General features: G+C 36.3%; 1 protein-coding gene across 1 annotated transcript; it reads left to right on the top strand.

The window, feature by feature from the left end:
• The first annotated feature begins 7,225 nt into the window (after nt 1–7,225).
• Nucleotides 7,226–22,069, top strand: LOC136255130 (hemicentin-1-like). Its single transcript, XM_066047850.1, has 10 exons — nt 7,226–7,324; nt 7,379–7,669; nt 10,323–10,658; nt 11,683–12,051; nt 12,119–12,409; nt 16,766–17,101; nt 17,153–17,512; nt 18,602–18,892; nt 21,281–21,616; nt 21,663–22,069. The coding sequence occupies exons 1-10, from the start codon at nt 7,261–7,263 to the stop codon at nt 22,067–22,069; spliced, it is 3,081 nt and encodes a 1,026-aa protein (XP_065903922.1). The 5' UTR covers nt 7,226–7,260.
• The last annotated feature ends 1,063 nt before the right edge of the window (nt 22,070–23,132 follow it).

Consider the following 23,132-nt stretch of genomic DNA (forward strand, 5'->3'; position numbering starts at 1 on the left):
CAATAGACAAGACAAGTATCATCAGCAAATTGTAACAGTGTTCCATGGCTTAACATTTACATAAACTAAAAACAGCAGTGGCCCTAGGGCACTGCCCTGTGGTATACCCCTCAGGACTGGACCCCACTGTGAGAAAGAGCCACCACTCCTGACTCATTGGGTATGATCACTGAGATAACTAACAAATTACTGCAATAGAGTACCACAAACACCCAAACAGTAGAGACACTGTAACAAGATCACATGATCCAGGGAATCGAAGTCCTTTCGTAAATCAAAGGAAGCAGCACAAACTATTGCCCCACTATCCAAAGAGTTAATAATCAATAGCATGCAACAAAATCTGCTCTGAAGAGTGGCCACATCAATATGCACCCTGGTGATCATGAAGCAGTTGATGTTGTTCCAAATAAGTAAACAATTGATTAGCAATAAGCTTTTCTAACACTTTAGCCACAATGGGCACTACAGATATTGGATGGAAGTTAGTGGGATCATTATCATTACCTCCCTTATGCACTGAAGTCACATTAGATTTCTTCCAAGCAGATGGTACAACTCCAAACTGAAGTGACTTATTATAAATAGCTGTTAAGTGTTCAGCTATCTCCACAGCTATCTCCACAGCTATCTCCACAGCTATCTCCACAGCTATCTCCACAGCTACCTCCTTTAGAAATTGTGCAGAAAGACCATCTGATCCTGTAGACTTACGAACATCCAAACATTGTAATTGTGTAACTACATCAAAAACTTCAATCGGACAAAAACAAAACTGATCAGTATTAGAGTCAGGTGGTAAAGTATAACTATCAGCTGGTTGATGGTCAGAAATGGCAACACTTCTAAAGAAATTGTTTAGATTGTCCAGTGAAACATTCTTGCTTTCAACAAATTTATGAGAGGTTCTTCATCCTATAACTAGAGATTTCCAACTAACTTAAATAATTAACATTCCATGCATTCACTGGTATGACAAATATTGTGCTATTTTTCAGGGTCATTTTAGTGCAAACCTCACCCCAATTGATGGTTCCTATCAAAAGATATAAGCAAAAGAAGTTGACAGTGTGATGATTTTTGTGTACAGTATTTTCAATGCTTTTTACATATATCGCACGGCACCAAACACAATATTCAAAGTGTCATAAATCTAGATAGGAAACTAATAATGACATGAAATTTTCACCACATAACTATTTTATGGAGAACAGCATGTGAGCTAGGTAAAACCTCTCAAGAGTGACCACTTCTTTGTAGACTGACCACTCAGAATATTACATGAATAAAGCAAGTGATTCACAAATAAAACTGTGTATATTGTGTAATACTACGTACACACAGGTACCCAATGCATTTTCAAGGATAGCTAACTAGAAAAATCAATAATATTATATAACATGATAAGTAATGGCATCACAAGTCACAATCAACAAATACTTCGGAAACATGACAATCAGATACAAAATGTAAGACCAATATTATTATTAAAATAGCTTTATTTGTCACATTGTAAGCACTAAGGATAATAATTATTATATAACACAATGACATCACTATATACTGCAAAGAGAAATTATAAATAGTTTCTGATCAAAATTGCAATCACTGAAGCTGCTATAAAATGGATCAAACCAGCAGTAAATACACCAGAATATAACATCAGGTAAGCGTGGAGCCATGTAAGGCTGGTATCACATGCCAGTCTACACTTTTGAAAAGATTATGCTCAACCTTGAACCTTATATTGTAATTCCGCGCAAGACAACAAACTGCTCACTTTCAAACTACACTTGCATCGATGCAGAGGGATGCCTTGAAGCCCACGGTGATTGTAATGCTGAATTCTGAACAGTGCTAGATGGCGATTTACCTTTAAAAGGGCCATATTTTCGTCGTAATCCAATGTCAATCGTCCTCCAATCAAAACACACACGGCATAATCGAAATCAGCATATACGGTTTGCCCAGGAACACTTTCTTCGTCCTCATCTGCCACAGATTCACGCGGAAACACTCGGAAACTTTGGCTATCACCGGTGCCGTATTCTTCCAATTAGAATTACGTACGCAATTATTTGTATGGGATTCCTATGGGGATTTTTATTTTGCAAACTTTGATTTGAAATATTTCAATAAATACTGCATGGATTTTAATCCAGTAAAGTGCATTACGAAGTACGAAGCACCCACTACCATTAACTGGAACGGCAGCTTGTGAAACATTTATTGAAGGTGTGTAATTTAAGTAGCAAAAGTATGTGTGAAAAATTGGTTGGTTGGAAATCGCTACTATAACATGATTATCTCTGACCTTAACCGAGCAGAAAGTTGTGGTGACTTGCGTAGTTGTTTTAATAATGAGATAAGACAAGCCAATTTTGCCTGATGAATAGAAGACTTCAGCTGATTTTTAATTTTCTTGTAACTAGCAATATCATCCGGATCCTTTGTGTGCTCTGCCTTACTCTTAACTTTATCATTTACCTTAATGGCACATAAAATTTCAGGAGTCATCCATGGAGTATGATGCTTGGAGTATTTACAAGAAACCCTTTTCAAGGGTACATAAGAGTCTGTACTACTTGTACTGTGTTATGTCATTGATTGTAATTGATTATGATGTGATTGTGATCACGTGTAGTAGTGTATTGTACACGTTGGCATGCATGTGTTGATAATCAAACGAATCTTTGTTTAGGAGGCTTTACTGTACAACCACTCCTAGTTCTGGTCACAACTGAATTCTCATCATGCTGAGGACCAGTCTTTCATTTGCTGAGTCATTAACTGGAGAAGTCTCTTCAGAAATATTATTTTGGGGAGCAATGGGTTGACCTGGCTTCTGTTATATCTGTACTGTCCCTTGGGAATCTTTACTATGCAAGAATGCGGAGTACTTGTTTCCCCTCTGCTCCCTGATCTGGCAACCACACTTAGCCCCCTGCAGTTAATGGCTCTAAGTCTTATACCCTGTGCTGATCATCATAATTCTGTGCTTGCTCTGAATATGTATATTTATCATGAACAATCCGTTTATCAGGTACTTGTGGTTCTCTGAGGCTATGTTCCATTGGCACTGTTGAACGTAGCCTCCTACTCATCAATAATTGTGAAACCAATCTTTAAAGGGGTATTTTGATACACTAGTGGTGCTAATTAGGAGGCTTCAGCTTTTCTCAATAGGCCCTTGATTGTCTGTACTGCTCTTTCTACCTACCAATTAATTGTGGATATTAAAGGCTACTATTTGTGTGGTCAAACATGTAAACATTTGAAAATCAAGAAAATTCTGTTGATGAAAACTGAGGTCCATTGTCAGTAATAAGCTTCTCTGGAATGCCATGTCTGGCAAACATTGACTTTGTATGCATAAAAGCCTTGAACAATTAAGTCTTGCTATTTCATTATAGTGGGAGTATTAATCCACTGCCATTAAATACTGTGTTTTCTCCCACTCAAATATATCCATTGCTACTGAAGTAAAAGAGAGGTAATGTTGTAGATATAAGTGGTTAAGCAGGCTGTAGCTGAAATTTACAGCACGTCTTGCAGGTTTTAACCAACTCCTCTAGCTGCTTAGAGAGTCCTGGCCACCAGACAGATTATCTAGCTCACTCTCTACACTTCGAAATTCCCAGTCAACACCCCACTGACAACTGAAGTGTTGATTGGGAATTATTACAAAATTTCCATAACTGTAAATATAAAATTTCCTATATGAAATGTTCCACCCATCTGTACCGTAGATCCTCCCAACGTTGGAGCTACAATATTAACACCTCGTAGTATTGAAGTGACCTGGGAACCTTCTATGTTTTCGACCTCAGTCAGTGGTTATCTTATTTTATATACCACATCTTCAACATATGCTAGTGATGGAGAAGTGGTAGTAGATGGTAATAGTGCTACAAGTGGACGCCTCAACAACTTGGAAGAGAACATTCCATACTCTATTGTGGTGCAAGCTATCTTTAATAGTGCACTAAGAATTAACAGTACTAAAGTTTATCTTAAAACATGGTCAAATGGTAAGTTACAATAAAGTAACCTTTTGAATAGTTACAGTGTTTTATTTACCTTACCCATTACAGTTCCTAGCTCTCCACCACAAAATGTGGTAGTAATATCTGTCAATCCAAGATCACTGATAGTCTCATGGCAACCACCACCACAAATTGATCATAATGGAGAACTTACTGATTATATTATACAGTACACCATGGAAGGATCAAACATGACAAATGAAGAATTTACCAGTGACACTATAATTACAATAGAAATGTTGTCTGGTGCATATGTTAACTATTTAGTACAAGTGGCAGCTGTAACTGTTAATGGGACAGGTCCATTCAGTGATCCTATAGTACAAGTGTCAGGACAAGACAGTATGTTAAGTTGTAAATCAGTCTATAGTTAGGTGACTCATTAGTACACAGAAGCTAGATAATGTTATTGTCATGCCAAATTTTCATAATTTCAATTATGAACATTAAAACAAAATTAATGTAAATAGGGGAACCTGGTGGCTATCCACCAATAATTTTAGACACACTAGTAGCACAATTTTGAGATACTCTAATAGAGCAGTCAATTGTGTACTCTACTAGAACTGTTAATCTTACAAATCCTAAAATTTGCATAACTACTTGGGTTTTACCATGCCTTTTATTTACTATCTGAAAAGTTTGCCTGATGGAGTGCTGCAGAATAGCTTACAGTACATTATAATTGGTCAAGGCATGCCTATCCTTGTTTCATTTTCATGTAGATTCCAGTAGACCACTTTCACTAGCTGTGAATGATGTTACTGATACCACCATAACCATTTCATGGATGGTACCTGACATGCCTAATGGGATTATCACTGGATATTCATTGCAGTACAGAAGAACTAACTTAAATTATAGCACTACAGTGGAGACAAACAACACTGGTTTTACATACACAATAACTGGACTGATTCCTGATTCAGAGTATGTGTTTAGAGTTAGAGCAGTGACTGTAGTAGGAACAGGGCCATGGAGTAATGCTACAAGTGGGATTACAAGTATGTATATGCATCTACTATTATTATAGTATACATGTATTAGTATTAATTTGTGTAATCATTACAGGACTTAGTATGCAGACTGCAGTCACCATATCTAGTACTCCAGCTGGAAGTGGGTCTAACAGCACCTTTGACTATCCCACATTGAATAGTGTCACTCTGACATGTATGGTGGACCCATCACCATCTAGCACCATTGACTACCAGTGGAACACTACAGGATGTTACACTAACATCAATTACAATGGTGGTGTTCCAAGGTGTTTTCCACATGATCAGACAACACAAAGTGTAACTGAGAATGATGTGACTGCAGAGGATGCTGGTACCATCACTTGTAGTGTAACAGTTAATGGTTGGGTCTATACTAGTGATCCAATAATACTCTACATATCAGGTAAGGATGTTTTATATTATATACTGTAAATTAGCAGGGGTGGGGAAAAAGGCATGGGAAGAGGGGTGAGGGTGGGGAGAAACTTCAACTAACCACCTTTGTGAATGGAGAGTAGTGCCCCTCATATTTCAGTCATGCACCAACAATGGAATATGTTACTGAATCAGTACTGGAAGTGCTTAGATCAACATGCATACTCTAAAGAGCAATCACCTCTTCAATATAACATTAAGAGGAAATATTGCAATCTATCTGAATTGAAGGATGTGTATCTATACATAAATAAATACACTCCTTGTTTATTGATGTACACATGTCTACCTTTATTTGCAAGGTACAGTATCTTAATGGTAGTCTTTGTAGAGGTGCTCTACTCAGGTACAGAAGTATAGTTATTATGAAATTATATTCTCAGGTTCAATTTCAAAGCATTCTAATTACGAAATGTTCCATGTTCCCAACTCCTGGCATGCTACACATGTAACTTTTGAAACTGTCTGTTTGTTTGAACAATTCTGATTTCCCCAGTATGCTCCATTTATCCCCCATTATGCTCCTGGGAAGTGTATCTACTGCTCTAAACTGCATCTGTGAATATTCTGGATCTTCAAAGACTTTTTCTCAAAAAGAGACTGCATTTTTGCTATGTGTCCGTGCTTTGTAGAGGTTTACAATATGCATCTCGCAAGAGTTGTAGTTTCTCTGAAGCCCAATGTACAAGAATAATACATGCATAAGTGGTTGAATTTTTAAAAATTGTTGATCTTCGCTGAAGTTGATTTTCACCATGAATGCATAGCCATGCACACCAAAACATTACACATTTACACTGCAGTCATGCCACTGATATGCTCTGGTTTCTTTCACAAGTGAATTTCTAGGGATGTTTTCCAGCCACTGGGAATGTTCTGGCACCTTGGAATGCCATTTGCCAGCTGGGATACAAGGCTAGAGACATGGACACTCTTGGACTGTTAGCAGCCAGATGTTTCTACAAAATTATATTGCTTTCACTTTCAGTGGCACAGGCAGTAAATATCAAGGCTAATGACCTGCTTAGCCATTTTTTTGGTATGCCAATTGCCTGCCCTTGCCACCACCCATATAGATATGGACTTGTATTATAGATGCAATCATGAAAATGTTGCTCAGAATTATTGTTATATCACGATTCAATAGCTTAGTTAAACATTATACTTGGCTGTATTCATGGTGAAATTTTAAACCTATAGCTGTTGGCCTTCCCATGCTATACTAAATTGAAATTGTACCTCTCAATCTATCTATTTATGTGTGTGAACATCAACGGTTTTAACACATGTTATGGTGGTATTATGCTGAATACTTTTGCTTATCTATTATACCCCTAAATATGCTAGCATAATTGGTGCAAGGATAATTACCACTAAGGTACAGTTGTTGATTCTTAGTACTCTCTAAATGACAGCTACCTCGTATAACCACCTCTTTGGAGTACTGTTCTCAACTATGTTAATATTTTGCAGGTATTGCAATAACTGGAGTGATGAATGACAGTATTTCTATTACTAGCAATAATCAACTTAGTGATTATTCATACATTACTGAAAGAGGTGGAACTAGTTTATTAGCAAATTGTGTAACTGGACTTGGTCCTACTGACAATGATAACAACACTATATTAGGTGGATGGTACTTTGATGGTAGTCCAGTAACCAATCAAGAATGTAGTGGTGATGGTGTAACAGTGTTAGACAGTGAATATGTTGGAGTTACCCAATTACAACAATGTGGAACATTCACTACTGCTACAGAAGGTGTTTACACTTGTATGATATTGAACAGTGTTATGATGCAGCAGAGTATGAGATTGGGTGTGTACTTTAATGAAAGAAGTAAGAAGCTTTATTATGTAATAAATGTCTGAATTTTTGACCTTCTTACTGTAGCTGCTCCAATGATAGATCCTATATCAAACACATCAACTGTCGTTGGTTCTACCATCACTTTGTCTTGTACTTCACGAGGTTCTCCACCAAATACATTTAGTTGGATTAAGGATGGTAATCCGATAATGCAGTCTACTAGTATCACTACAGTAACTCATACTAATAGTAATGCAGTATTCCGTACTGATTACACTATTGATGGCGTCACTATAAATGATAGTGGAACATACACATGTACTGTGGCTAATCCTATTGGAAGTGATAGTGGGATCATCACTGTTACTGTTTTAGGTATGGAATTCTTATTTGCTATCATAACAAATTAATTAGAAATTTTAAATTTGTGTAGGGATCAAAAACTTTATTGACACAAGGGTTGCCTAGTGTATATTAATTCCTTACTTTACTCATACGCAGTTTTGGATGGTCACATTTCCTTAACTAGGGATTAAATCTGTCAAACAGTACGGTAATACTGTTTAAGTAGTGATCACCCCCAAAATAACTCACACCTTGTAAAACGTCACCTTTAAAAATCATCCTATCATCTTTATAGAATAATATTAGTCCATCTAACATTCTAAGTGTGTCCGATTAGAAATCCTCAAAAAAAACTGCGTTCTATTAGAGCATTGCAAAATTAATCGATTGATTGTGGGACATGAGTTAGTTGCTACTTTGTTCTTCTCGTCAAGACTGGCATAGACTTGAAGATTTCAGCGGCTTATTGTTAAGAAGAATGCCAGTCATGACACGTAGTTTGAAATGTAACCATCCTGAGCATAATACCCCTCCGAAGCAGAAGCATGAGAAGAAAAATAAACCGAACAGCCCAGCAGTACAGGGAGATTACAGCGCCTCTTCTGACTACATATGTGACAGGTGCACCAATAATGTGAACGACCTTATTTCAGTGTCAGCGGTATAAAATGTGGCTTGTAGGAATTGCGAAAAGGTACCATCCGAGATGATCTAGTACCTTGAACAATACAGTGAGTTAAGAGTACATTGGTTCTCAAACTCTGTGATAAGGTAGCACCCCATGCAGTAGTTGAGACTTACAGCCACATGTCTAATCTGCTCACATTGATACAGTGGTGAAGTCTTTAAACAATGTGATTGATAATGTGGCTAGGTCATTAAATGGGATTCTTTCTCAAACCTCTGTAAGGCCTTAGAAGACAAGGTGGTGACTGCAACACCAATTGGTGCTATGACAGAAATTTGTAATAAAGACTACAAAGAAGAAGGTGCTACGTCCACTTTTGGGTTATATTCAGCTGTTGTAAATGACGAAGTTATGTGAAATTGGTGATCGATACAAAAGAAGATGCAATCTTTTGAATCATACCTTCCTGAACCTGTGCAGACTTCTGTCCTATGTGCTGATACTAAAGCAATTGAGGGTATAATAAAAGACAAATTATCGGTTTCTGACACCAAGATTTGTAAAGTATTAAGGCTTGGCAAGCGTACGGAAAACGCACCAGATCTGTTTTGGTTACAGTTGATGATGAAAGGACAAAATGGACCTGTTTAAAACATGCTTCAAGACTTAAGAATGATCCAATTTCCCAAAGAGTTTATTTATCTCCTGATTTTACCGTGCAAGAAAGGAAACAGCACAAGAAATATTATATTGAGTGTAAAAATCGTAGGGAAAAAGGAGAAAAAGAAAGTTAAGGCCGTATCGTGAAGAGGAAAGTTACAGGGAATCAGTAGACTTTTTGATCAACTGGTCAACTTTATCATGGCATAACCTTTGTAGTAGTCAGTTTAGTCTTTAGTAGATAATTGTAATTTGTAATTATATGTAGGTATTACATAGTTGTAATTGTACATTAGCTTATTGCAGAATCGTCATTGTATGACGGAGCAATCAATGATAATAATAATAATCAAATAAACTCTGTAATACAGTACTATTACAACTTCTCTAGTATTCCATCAAATCAAAGCCAATGTTATAGCCATTTTGTTACAGATCGGTGGGGTAGTACACTACTATTAAGACCTACTCGTGCCAATCATCATCATCATAATATGTGCTATATGCTAATAAAAAACTTGTGACAAAACATGCTGTAAATTGTATTTAAGGTGCAGGATTTGCTTTGTAAAAATTGAGCAATTGCAACTTATAATGTTTTGCGTGAAAATCGAGATACTCTAATAGAACAATCACTGAAATATCTTAATAGACGGATACGTAGTATACCTAACTTGGAAGAAATTTTTTAAAATTTACTTTGTAATAAAACACTATTGCAAATAAATACCGGTGTTACATAAATTATGTATTATAGCCATGAACAAGCAAGCAAGCAAGCACAAAATTATATCAGTATAAATTGGCTTTAGTATCAGATCGGTTAGTATTTTTCTGTATTGGTAGAGCACTAGTTTGTGTTATATCATTTCCATTGCATCTGTAGATAAGAACATGATTTGTGTAAGAACAAACCTCAAAGCCAGTTTATGGTTGGCTTTGGGCATATATAAAACACAAAGAAGTGAAATCCATGCAAAAACAGCCAAGCTATATATAAGGGTGCAGCCTTCAAAAAGCCTGGCTGAAAAGGTTGTGAAATCACAGATGGCAGCCATGACATGGCTGCAATGATGTTGATGATAATAAATTTTATTAATATGCAAAGGCAATTAAAGTTTATTATCATCCACATAAATGCAGCCATTTCATGGCCGCCACCTTTTATTTCACAACCTTTTCACCCAGAAGGCCTCACCCTTTTCATACTGCTTGGCAATCTTTGTGTGGTAATGATTAGTTATAACATTACACCTTATCTTGTTTATTTTGTGGTATATAAACTGTTTCTCATTCACTGATATATTGTCATACTTAAATACAGTGGCATATACAGTAAGAATACTTCAGAGTAGTAATCTTGCATTCAGATAATTATATTTTAAATAATTACAGAAGAGCTACCTATAGTTACCATCATTAGAAATCCACCTGGTACACCAGTTGATGGTCAACCTAACACATTTACGTATCCCATATTGAGTAGTGTCACTCTGACATGTGTGGTGGACCCTTCACCATCAACCACAATTACTTACCAGTGGATCACTACAGGATGTTACACTAACATCAATTACAATGGTGGTGTTCCAAGTTGTTTTCCACATGATCAGACAACACAAATTGTCACTGATAATGATCTGACTGCAGAGGATGCTGGTACCATCATTTGTAGTGCAACAATTTTTGGTGAGGTCTATACTAGTGATCCAGTAACACTACATGTATCAGGTAAGGATGTAGTTTAAATTTAGTACAAAATAATGATTTGAAATAAATATTTATCATTTTATCATACATTACATAGTACTGTGTAGTAAGGATGACGAAGGTTTGAGTGTGGTCCATGATAAAATATCTCCAAAACACCTTCCTCATTTCTCCTCTGATAGCATGGCAGTATTGGTTGGGTAAAATCAAAAAGTGCCTTCAGATCAACCCAATACATTTTCATCAAGTTGTTACTGATTTTTTTTAAAAAGAATGGTTCAACAGAATTTTCTACCACCTGCCTGCCTAACTGATGTGCTCAGTTAAACATAGCAGAAAAGTGGCTACAGCTATGGTGCTACTTCTTTCACAGAATAGCTTCGAAGAAGGAACCTTTGTTATATTGGTAGCCATACAACATGTGTGCTATTGTCTTACTTTCTTACCATAGCAACCATTGGTCAAGCACAGTACGGCTTCCATCTCCAGGTTGTTACACAATGTTATTGCACTAACATATTGGAATACACGCCTTCTCGAAGTTCAGCTGGTGAAGTGTTCACTGTTGTAGATGAGATGCCATCTGCTACCAGGAAATTGACTAAGACTAACAGACCACCACTTTTGCTACTGTGAATATAACTGCATTTTTAAGATTCACGATTGCTACAGATAATAACCTCACTCATGAAACTATAGAGTGATACGCATATACAAGGGTATTAGTTTGCACTGAAAAGGTTCACAAACAAGTATAGGAATCTTAAACTAGAGTAGGGACAATGTAGCACCCAATAAAAAGGTATTGAAACAATCTGTACCTGAGCAATTACTGTACAGCAATAAGAAAGCGAATATCCCTACTGTGCATTTCAACCTTCACAGCACAGTGGGAATATTTGCTTCTTACTGCTCTACAGGCTTTACAGTAATCGGACATTATGCACTACTCCAATTCAGCTTGTTTCAATACTTTCTGTTGGGGTGCTACATTATCCCTACTCCAGTTTAAAATTCATAATTTTTACTTATACTGGTTATGTAGGTATTGCAATGACTGGAACTTTGAATGGTGATGGAGGCATTACTAGTAATCATCAACTTGGAGATTACTCATACATTACTGAAAGAGGTGGAACTGGTTTATTAGCAAATTGTGTCACTGGACGTGGTCCTACTGACAATGATAACAACACTATATTAGGTGGATGGTACTTTTATGGTAGTCCAGTAACCAATCAAGAATGTAGTGGTGATGGTGTAAGAGTGTTAGACAGTGAGTATGTTGGAGTTACCCAATTACAACAATGTGGAACATTCACTACTGCTACAGAAGGTATTTACACTTGTATGATATTGAACAGTGTAATGATGCAGCAGAGTATGAGATTGGGTGTGTACTTTAATGAAAGAAGTAAGAAGCTTTATTGCATAAATTACGTACAGAATGTGACCTATTAATTCTTTATCTCTCTCTGCAGCTGCTCCAATCATAGATCCACTATCTAACATAATAGTTGTGGCTGGTTCTTCCATCACATTATCTTGTACCTCACAAGGTTCTCCACCAGACACATTCACCTGGATGAAGGATGGTGTTCCAATAACACAATCCACTAGTATCACTACAGTGACTTATACTAATACTGATGCAGTATTCCATGCTATTTACACCATTGATAATACTACTATAAGTGATAGTGGAACATATACATGTACTGTGACTAATCCTATTGGAAATGATAGTGAGATCATCACTGTTGTTGTTAATGGTATGGAACATACATAGTTACAGTGGAACCTCAGTTATCTGGACCCCACTTATCTGGATTCTTGGTCAAGCTAACTACAGAAATGACTGCTCTATTAGAGTAGTGAGGGTAGTTGATAATACTAAAAATTTTTTAATGTTCTTTATGCCATATTAAGGTTATTTATACACAGTTTCAGATATGGACTTTTCAGACTTATGGATCACCCTTGGTCCCAAGGGGTTCAGATAACCAAGGTTCCACTGTGTGTAACTAAAAGTGTATGTAGATCAAAGAAACTACGTTTCAATGTAGCCGAGCTCAAATTTTTCCAGGCTGTATGTGAATATAACTCAGCCAAAATACATAGGTTACACAACTTGCTATTATCCATCAATATAATTAATGCATAGGATTGCTTGTTTAAAGTAAATTAAATAATATGCAATAAGTTACGTAGTTTAAGCAAATGAATATCCTTTAGGTGGCAGTGAAACCATATGGCCTCCACACTCAGTACCACTATCAATCTGTATTGTGAACCATGTCTGTAAAAAATGGTAATTTGGTCCACTGTTAATGTGTTGCAAATCAGCTATAAGGTGGGGAAAGAGATTGCCTAATGTATATGCCCTCATACCTGCTACCCTCTGGCTTAGAGTATACAAATCATGCAAAACTCTGATACCACTATTACATACATAGCCTTAGCCTTTATCAAGTTACGCTTGCCTGAAAGCATCAGGCAGGCAGGCAGGCAGGCAGGCAGTAGAAACTTCCATTGAATCAAAAAAATTTTTTTTTTAATTGTAACAATTTATTGGAAGCATTTAGGGTTGTACTGAAGGCACTTTTGGGCTTGTAGAAAATATGGATGATTCCTGTTTACAAATGTACGGAAGCCATGCATCACGCTACCACAAATCGACATACTGAGTTGGGACTTACTTGTGTCATTCTATACACCATGAACTTGGACATTCATTTTTTGGCCTAAATACACCCAAGTTATCAAGAAGGTTGTTCAAGCTTAGAAACAGTGATGATAAAATTGTGTTTTACCACATCGTAATCAAACACACATAACTCGCATTTGCTCCATGGTTTATGTATTACATGTTTACATGTGGTTTGGCATTTGTGTGCTAATATGCAATGACAACTGCTTTTAAATATGTGACCCAGTCTGGGAAAACCAGCCTATTTAAAGTATCAAGAAATGCTAGTTTTAGGTATTTAGTGTGTTGTAGCTCGCCAATGGTTGAAGCTATGTGTACCAATGTTTCACATGTTTTATACCTATTCCTTGCCTTCCAGAGCATCCACTGTGCTAGTAGCCAACAGCTAAGTTTCCCACCATTTTAGATAGTTATTAAACCAAGGTTGACTGTATCAGGAGAGCTCCAAAAGGGGAGGGAGGCGGGAAGGAAGGCAAGATGTTGTTTACATAATTGAAAAGGAAGATGTAGGGATGAATAGGCCAGTTTCACATAAGGCCTTAGGAATGCAATCAGTGTTAATTGTCTATTGCATAACCACTGGATGCTGTGGATGCACATAAAAATGTATTGAGGTCATTGGGAAACGATGATAACCAGCAGTAAAATTTTGGTAACTTACAAAGTATACGCTATATTCTAATTTTCTGTACATGGAAAGAAACTACATTGATTTCTCTTTCCTTTTGTGGTTGTCCGCTGTGAATAGGATGAAAGATGCCTGAGTTAATGGAGTGGTGAAGTTAGAAATGTTACCAGACAAGCTGATATTCGTAAGTTCAGAGTCAGAAAACCATGCAGAAACTTCAGCAAGTCTTAACAATAGCATTTGTTGCAAATCGCTTCGTAGGAAAGTACTGAATCAGCGTGACAGCCAACTAAGTTAACAGCATGTTCAAGGAGCCCATATATGCATCATCCAGGTGATTGTAAGGCTTGCTCTTGTACTGTATGTCTGGTAAACAAAGATAACAAGCAGCTGCTTGTGTGTTTTGTCTCCAGAAAACATTTTCATCATGCATTCTAACCTTTATTGGCTCATAACTCGCTAGTGGCTTAGTGTGTTTACAGCAGACAAACACCACAAGGTGTAGAAATCAATGTAGTTTACAGTGCTGCTTTAAAAACTAAAGCATTTCCATAAGATTCTAAGTGACAATAGATTTTTTGTCCTCAGTTGTCCATTTCCCAATGGTTTCTGCACATTTTTATGGCTAACCACAGCATCCAGTGATTGTGCAACCACAATTAAAAGATCAATTAAAATACTTTCCCTTACATGAAACTGGCCTATTAGGCCACGTTATGGGCCATTCAGGTCTCAAAACTGGCTTAAATGAAAGGAAATTCACAGCATAGGTCTTTATTCAACACCACGGAGCTGTACAGCCACATACAGCCATCTACAGGCTGACCAGAGGTCCATTAAGCATGTACGGATCACCACTGGGCTTGGAAAAAGTAGCCAGCAAAGCAGACCATTCAAGTCTAGCTGATTTTGATTGTGAAATTAGATATATTGTTCAGGTAGCTTTGTTTTCGTGGTAAAAAATTGAATCTGCTGACATGGGTGACAAGACCGGTTTTCCCAGATCCAGTCACATATAACATTGTCATGGTATGTATGCATATACCCAATATTAAAGTACATTTTCAAATTTATAATTATTCAAGTTTATAATGTATATAGCAATGTTTCAGTCTCATTTGCTGAGAATACAGCCCTACAAAGTACAGTGTATATAGCAACAACAGCAAGTTTGATTTGCATAGCAAGTATAGGGAAATAAATTACTGGTGCTTACTAAAATGGTTGCAACTTACAAATGTAATAATACAGTGAGTTGAGACATACACTATTATGTTTGCCATGAATAGGAAAATCCATTGCTGTGTAAGTTTTTTCTTGTAGCACTTTTCTTCACCACAAAGGTGATCATGAAATTTGTAAAGAAAGATGGATTGTGTACTATCTCTTCAACATGGTATAAACAAACACCCATGACTTACGTTCCTGTTGGTCTACTGCAACAACACAAAGATTTTCAAAGTCCTCATAAGTAGGCAAATTTATTATTTAAATTATGTTATGTTGTAATTACTTGGTTAAACACCCCAGTATTTATTGCCTTAGCTCTAAAAATTGATGCACCACTCGGTGTTTGTTGAAGCCCTTACTTTTAAAATCGATTGTTGCACCACTCGAGTGTGGTTAGTATTGATGGTGCGACGTTTAACCAAGTAAATACGGTATAGATATTTGATACACTAAAAACCTAAGTGCTTAAAAAAGTATTAATTTTGACTGGCAACGTCTGCTTATGAATACAAGCAAACACTTTGAAATGTTTTAGAAAATTGCTTTCTGCATTTAACAACACCACATACATAAAGCAAAATACGAAATTATAATTCTTTTATGTACAACCACAGATGATTTCCAAAATCTGGTTACAATATGGCCATTGTCATCTTACTACTTGAGTCTTTGCTATGCAACTGCAAAGGTATATTCTTAGACCTTTATGGCATAACATGGCTACCGGTATGCAAATCATCCCTACTTTGGCTTTAAACAGAGTGCTATCACCTATTTTAAAGTAATGACTCACTATGAAAGGCTAGTGTATTAGAAAAACTGGAGAAGTCCCCATAATCCAATGTCAAAAATGATTGTCACAGTAATCCACACAAAAACAGCCAAGCTGTGAAAACGGGTGCAGCCTTCAACAGGCGCCATTTTTAAGCTTTAACATCACCGCAGCCATTTCTTGGCTGCCAACTTTGATTTCACAACTTATTTTACCCAGGGCCTAATTGGCTATTTTATGTAGATTACAATAATATCTTTTGTACTCTATATGGTCCCAAAGCCAGCCATATGTTGCTTTGCAGTTTGTTTTTACCCACATTTCTTATTTATAATTATGATAACAAAAAATCTAATTATGTGCTTGTACGTACTTCAGAACAGTTTTGATAAGTGTGTGAAAAGAATAATCTGTACCCTGTAGACTCCTGAGAAGAAAAAAAGTAAAAATTTTGCTACAGATATCTCATGAATGGTTGAAGCAAATTTGATCAAATTTTCTGTGTGGCCTACCCTGCCTGGCAGACAGCTGTAATGCAAAAATGGCATGCTTTGGATAAGGGACCATGGAGATATGCAGATGCACAAAATCACATTTTTTTCCTGTCAATATACACACAGTGTGACATGCTGGCTTTCTTGGCCGCATTATATTAGAGAAGTAAGTGTTCTATTAGGGTGTTTTAAATACATAACTTTTTATTTTTATGCGCACTAGTAACTACCTCTCCAGAGGTTCAGATAAACTCTGCTGGATTAACTTGCATATGCATACATGTACTTTTACAGAACCACCTACAGTTACCATAGTGAGTATTCCACCTGGTACACCATCAGTTGATGGATCTAATAACGCATTTGTCTATCCCATATTGAGTAGTGTCGCTCTGACATGTATGGTGGATCCTTCGCCATCAAACACCATTGATTACCAATGGAACACTACAGGATGTTACACTAACATCAATTATAATGGTGGTGTTCCTAGTTGTTTTCCACATGGTCAGACAACACAAACTGTAACTGATAATAATCTGACTGCAGAAGATTCTGGTATCATTACTTGTAGTGTAACAATTTATGGTGAGGTCTACACTAGTGATTCAGTATCACTTCATGTGTCAGGTAAGAATGATATATACTCAATTAGTACAACCAAGATATATGTGATCATAGGTATTGCAATGACTAGTGGAAGTAATGCTATTATTAGTAACAATCAACTTAGTGATTATTCATACATTACTGAAAGAGGTGGAACTGGTTTACTAGCAAATTGTGTCACTGGACTTGGTCCTACTGACAATGTTAACAACACTATATTAGGTGGATGGTACTTTGATGGTAGTCCAGTAACCAATCAAGAATGTAGTGGTGATGGTGTAAGAGTGTTAGACAGTGAATATGTTGGAGTTACCCAATTACAACAATGTGGAACATTCACTACTACTACAGAAGGTGTTTACACTTGTATGATATTGAACAGTGTTATGATGCAGCAGAGTATGAGATTGGGTGTGTACTTTAATGAAAGAAGTAAGAAGCTTTATTATCAACATATTATTTTGATTTTTAATGTATTTTAAATTATAAATTTAAAAAATGAAGTAGGGATTCAAGTGGTACAAGGTAGTGAAATATGATACGTATGTGAATGATGATGTTACAACATGGCCATGTATAAAAGTCCTTACATTTGCATGTAGTTTGATGCCTACGTAGGATTTTCTTACTTAGCTACATATTTTGCAATATGTGCTATCATTCATACATATGTCTAGTTTTGTTACATTTTATCACTTGTATTTTTTTAAATCAATGCTTTATATACTAGTTGGTTTACTTTTTTGTTTTAGAGTAGCTATGATATACGTGTGTGGCAAATTGTTCTATTAGAATATTATAAGTAGCTGGTGTATAAAGGGGACTATTTTATTAGAGAATCATGAAACTTACAATTGAGTGAGCAGTGTTAGGTTCCTGGTAGTTAATATAAGGACTGGTTAATTAATGGATGCAGTCTTTATGCTCTGTTTTGAAGAAAATTGATCACTGTAAGTGCATCTTCTTACAGTAGTATAAAAGCTTCTAAAAATATGGATAGAGTGAAAGAGTGAATGTAGAACATTAGCGCCTTGGTATGGTTTTCTTGCACAAAGATGATGACCTGTAGAAATGGAGATAAAAGGCTAAAGCAAGGGACAACTGTCCAAACCCAAAAAGGCACATGCCACAGGTGACTTTATTATTATGGTGAGAAATGGTTGTCATGAATTACTTAATTTCGTCTCTAGCCTTGCAATGTAGTCAGGCAAATAGAATTTTTTCCCTAAAATTTAAGTATTTGTTTTTCCCTAAAATTTAAGTATTTGTTTTTCTGCAAAGGTTTCCTTGTTTAAACACTAAATTTGATGTTACATACACTATCACTCTTCTATAAAGGTTTTTTGTTTTTTTTGTGGTGAAAATAATTCTATGATATAAGGACTGGTTAATTAATGGATTAATTTGTGGTGAAAATAATTCTATGATGATTTTCAATGGCAACATTTTAGGGGAGGTACCTTTTTGTTTTGGGGGATTCCAACTGAACATACCGTATTATGAATCTTTATCTTTCTACAGCTGCTCCAATGATAGATCCGTTATCCAACATAATAACTTTTGTTGATTCTTCCATCACATTATCTTGTACCTCACGAGGTTCTCCACCAGAAACATTCACCTGGATGAAGGATGGTGTTCCAATAACACAATCCAATAGTATCACTACAGTGACTTATACTAATACTGATGCAGTTTTCCGTACTGATTACACTATTGACAGTGCTACTACAAGTGATAGTGGAACATACACATGTACTGTGACTAATCCTATTGGAAGTGATAGTGGGATCATCACTGTTACTGTTAATGGTATGGTTTCAGAGGGGTATAGCCCTTACTTACGGCAGAGAACTTATATACTATAATTGTTTAAGTAGTGATCTTATTTCCTTAAGTATGAAACAATTTTAGCAGAATGATCCATTTAAAAATATCTGGGTTTCCTATCATTGGCTTAGCAACCCAGAGTAGCAACGGGTCACCAATTCCACAGTAATTTTATAACCTTTATTGTAGAAAGGTCAAGATACTTTAATGGAACAGTCAGTTGTTCTTGATTGATTGATTGATTGATTGATTGATTGATTGATTTTGTTACTGGGATAGGCAGCTAACGCTGATATTATCCCAGGGAGCTGTGAAACATTACAGCTCCAGAGCATACGTACAATTTACAATTTATATACATATCAATGGCAGATCCAGGATGGAGAATTTGGGGCAAATGCCCCCCCCCCCCCCCCCCCTTCAAGAAATTGCATACAAGATCGAGATACTCTAATAGAGCAGTCAATTATTCTAATAAAGCAGTCACAATGTTCATGAGGCAGTGTAGCTTACCTATGAAGCTATAAATAGGATTTTATTTTACATAACAGATGTGATATATTTGGTAAAGGATAACTAGCCATTATTGTTGTGACCTTTTTTTTTTTTTTTTGGTCTTCAACAGTTTTTCAGCAAGGTGCCCCCCTCTTTCAAAACTCTGGATCTGCCCCTGCATATACATACAACAGACTTATAACTAAAAGTAAAGTATTAATTATTAATCATTGGTCCAGCCATTACAATCGTGATAATCTATTAGAAAACGAGTTAATTGAGTCAGATTCAATGATTTGGTGAGGTAAACTATTCCAGTCACGAATGGTCTTGGGAAAGAAACTCATCTGGTAATACGTTGTTCTAATACAAGCAGATCAGTCAGTGGGTGAAATGAAAGTGCCCTCAGAATTAATCTCAGCAAAATAATATCCTGTGAAGGCATTTCACCTAGGAAGAGCATGCTTCACTTGCTGAGTGTGATCTGCCTAGTGTGGTCAGCCAGTTGAAGCATCCAGTGCCTCCTTAACAAAAACTCATCCTATCCAGTGGCCAGAACTTATAATACAGTAATGTTTAGCTGTTAAAGCTAAAATAAAAATTTTTATGGGTACACCTCTACAATAAAATCTGCATAATAATTGAAATACAACACCAAACAATTAGCTACTCTTAGACCAGTATGTTTATATAGGACCACTTTTATTTTGGATCTGCATTGTTATCCCACTAATATCTTGCCATAACAAAGATAAATTCTATCTCTTCTTCATAAGCTGATATACAAAACTATGATAAATACTCGTTGAAACTATTCCAAAGTAATTTATTGTGTTTAAGCACTGAATTCTTTCAGTTTTCCGCTATAAATTATGTAAACAGCCAAGCTGTAGGTATCACTTCATTTAGTAATTGTATATCCCAATTGGGCTTCCTTTTACTTGTCTTTTTTCTTTACTACGAGAATAAGGAAGACTGCAGACTTTTATTTGTAATCTAATGTCTACTTTGTTGTTTATAAATAAAATAAATGCTTTAAAATTATCACATGAACTCTCTACAGGTTGACTGCTGGTAGCTGAACTCTGTACAAGATTTTTGTATATACGCCCTATAGTTGAACTCCCTATTGAGTGACTTGTAATGTAGCTGAACTCCCTACAAGGTGACTTGTTTGTAGAAGAACTCTCCACTGGGCAATTTGTTTGTAGCTGAACTCCCTACATGATCACTTGTAATGTAGCTGAACTGAACTAGTAATATAGCTGAACTCTCTAGAGGGTGACCTAATTGTAGCTCAACTCTCTACAGGGTGTAATGTACTACAGAGTGACTTGTAACATAACTGAACTGTCTACAAGGTGACTTGTTACACATCTGTATTCTCAACAGGATAACTTGCTGTAGCTGAACTCTCTACAGGGAGACTTGTTTGTAGCTCTATACATGGTGAATTGTAATGTGCATAGATCATGAACTCTCCATAGAGTGACTTGTTTGTAGTTGGATTTTCTACATGGTGACTTGTAGCATAGCTGAACTCTGTGTAAGTTACTTGTATCATACATAGCTAAATGCTCTATGGGGTGACTTGTTACATAACTGAACTTTCTATAGTGTGACTTGTTTATAGCTAAGCTTTCTACAGGATGGCTTGATACTTGTAGTATAGCTGTAATCTCTACAGGATGATTTGTTTGTGGTTTACTTCTCTACAGGATGAGTTGTTACATACGTAGTTAAACGTTCTAATAGAGTAGTTTTAACCCTGAATGCTCTAATAGGGTGATTGTCCTGGCAGAATATATTGATCACTCACTTTGGATAACTGAGATTCTGCAGTATCAATCTTATATGCGTACATGTACTTTGCAGAACCACCTACAGTTACCATAGTGAGTATTCCACCTGGTACACCATCAGTTGATGGATCTAATAACACATTTAACTATCCCATATTGAGCAGTGTCACCTTAACATGTATGGTTGACCCCTCACCATCAAACACCATTGATTACCAGTGGAATACTACAGAATGTTACACTAACATCAATTACAATGGTGGTATTCCAAGGTGTTTTCCACATGGTCAGACAACACAAACTGTAACTGATAATAATCTGACTGTAGAAGATTCTGGTATCATCACTTGTAGTGTAGCAATTTATGGTGAGGTCTATACCAGTGATTCAGTAACACTTCATATATCAGGTAAGGATAAAACTTGAATTGAACAACTGCAGATTTGTGTTTACAGGTATTGCAATTACTGGAGTGATTGATGGAAATGATTCCATTACTAGTAGTAATCAACTTAGTGATTATTCATACATTACTGAAAGAGGTGGAACTGGTTTACTAGCAAATTGTGTCACTGGGGTCTGTCCTACTGACAATGATAACAGCACTATATTAGGTGGATGGTACTTTGATGGTAGTCCAGTAACCAATCAAGAATGTAGTGGTGATGATGTAACAGTGTTAGACAGTGAGTATGTTGGAGTTACCCAATTACAACAATGTGGAACATTCACTACTGCTACTGAAGGTGTTTACTCTTGTTTGGTATTGAACAGTGCTATGATGCAGCAGAGTATGAGATTGGGTGTGTACTTTAATGAAAGAAGTAAGGGTCATTCCGTGTCAAATCAACAAGGAATTTAGGGTCACCTCTCGGATTTTGATGAAACTTAGTGTGTTTGTAGTACCTATGGTGCTTATCACTCATGCAAATTTTTAGCTCCATATATTCCATAGTTTCTGATTTATGACCACAAATATTTTGAATATTTCATGAAAATTTGGTCCATCTGTAGTTACAAAATCAATTGCAACCTTGCACTGTGTAAATATTTGTAAACACAATTTTCAGTGATGGAAGACTGTTGATTGACCTTTCCAGTGATCCCTAAATTATGGGATATCTACTTAATTATGGTTCAAAAGTACTTAATTGAAAACTTTAATCCCTTATATTTTGAAAAATGCTGTTTGAAATTTTTCGAATTGTTTTGTGAATAACGATTGGGTCATAGTCTATGTTTGATAAAATTTTTGTGGTGGGACCACAATGGGCTCAAGAGATAATGAATTATGTTGTGGTATGCGGTGGAATTTCTAGTCTATTGTTGCTGTATTGGAGTGTACACCTCCAATAACCACTCGCAACAAGGCCATGCCAAGTTTGTCTTACAGAGTGAAGGTGTCTAGGTGCATTGCAACCTGTATTAATGACCACCTGTAATGAAAGGCCATCTATGTGCTGCAGTTAAGTTATACTTCTTTAATGTATAGCACCAAAGCATCAACCCTTTCTAGCAAATCCAAAAATGGTCCTTATTAGACAGGTTGACTATAAATTACAGATCTGACCACCATGTGTCCATGAACATCATGTAAATGTACTATCTCTTCACAAATACATTCTTTATTAAGTTGAATACCAATATAGTGGACTTAGCCATATTTAAGTTGCATATGTGGCTACATAGATACATACAACAGAACTCCTCAGAAGGGATACCTGGATACCTTGATAACCAGGACACCTGTTTATACACTGTACTCCCACTCTAGTGGTGCACATACATTTAGACCAAGATACTTGTGTGGCTTCTGTAATATGAGCACTTTATTATGTTCCTAGCAATGGAGGGTTTTTACCATACATGCGTTAATTGTACCTCAATATCTGAAATTAATTACTACATTACTTTACATTCATGAC

Source organism: Dysidea avara, chromosome 5 (assembly GCF_963678975.1).
Source record: "Dysidea avara chromosome 5, odDysAvar1.4, whole genome shotgun sequence".
In the NCBI taxonomy this organism is placed as follows: domain Eukaryota; kingdom Metazoa; phylum Porifera; class Demospongiae; order Dictyoceratida; family Dysideidae; genus Dysidea; species Dysidea avara.

What these genes read in the sequence shown, in the direction of transcription:
- LOC136255130 (XM_066047850.1), top strand. Translation starts at nt 7,261, where the DNA reads ATGATATTGAACAGTGTTATGATGCAGCAGAGTATGAGATTGGGTGTG. An exon ending in AGTAACACTACATGTATCAG is followed by an intron (nt 10,659 to 11,682) that starts GTAAGGATGTAG and finishes CTGGTTATGTAG; the next exon opens with GTATTGCAATGACTGGAACT. An exon ending in TGTGTACTTTAATGAAAGAA is followed by an intron (nt 12,052 to 12,118) that starts GTAAGAAGCTTT and finishes CTCTCTCTGCAG; the next exon opens with CTGCTCCAATCATAGATCCA.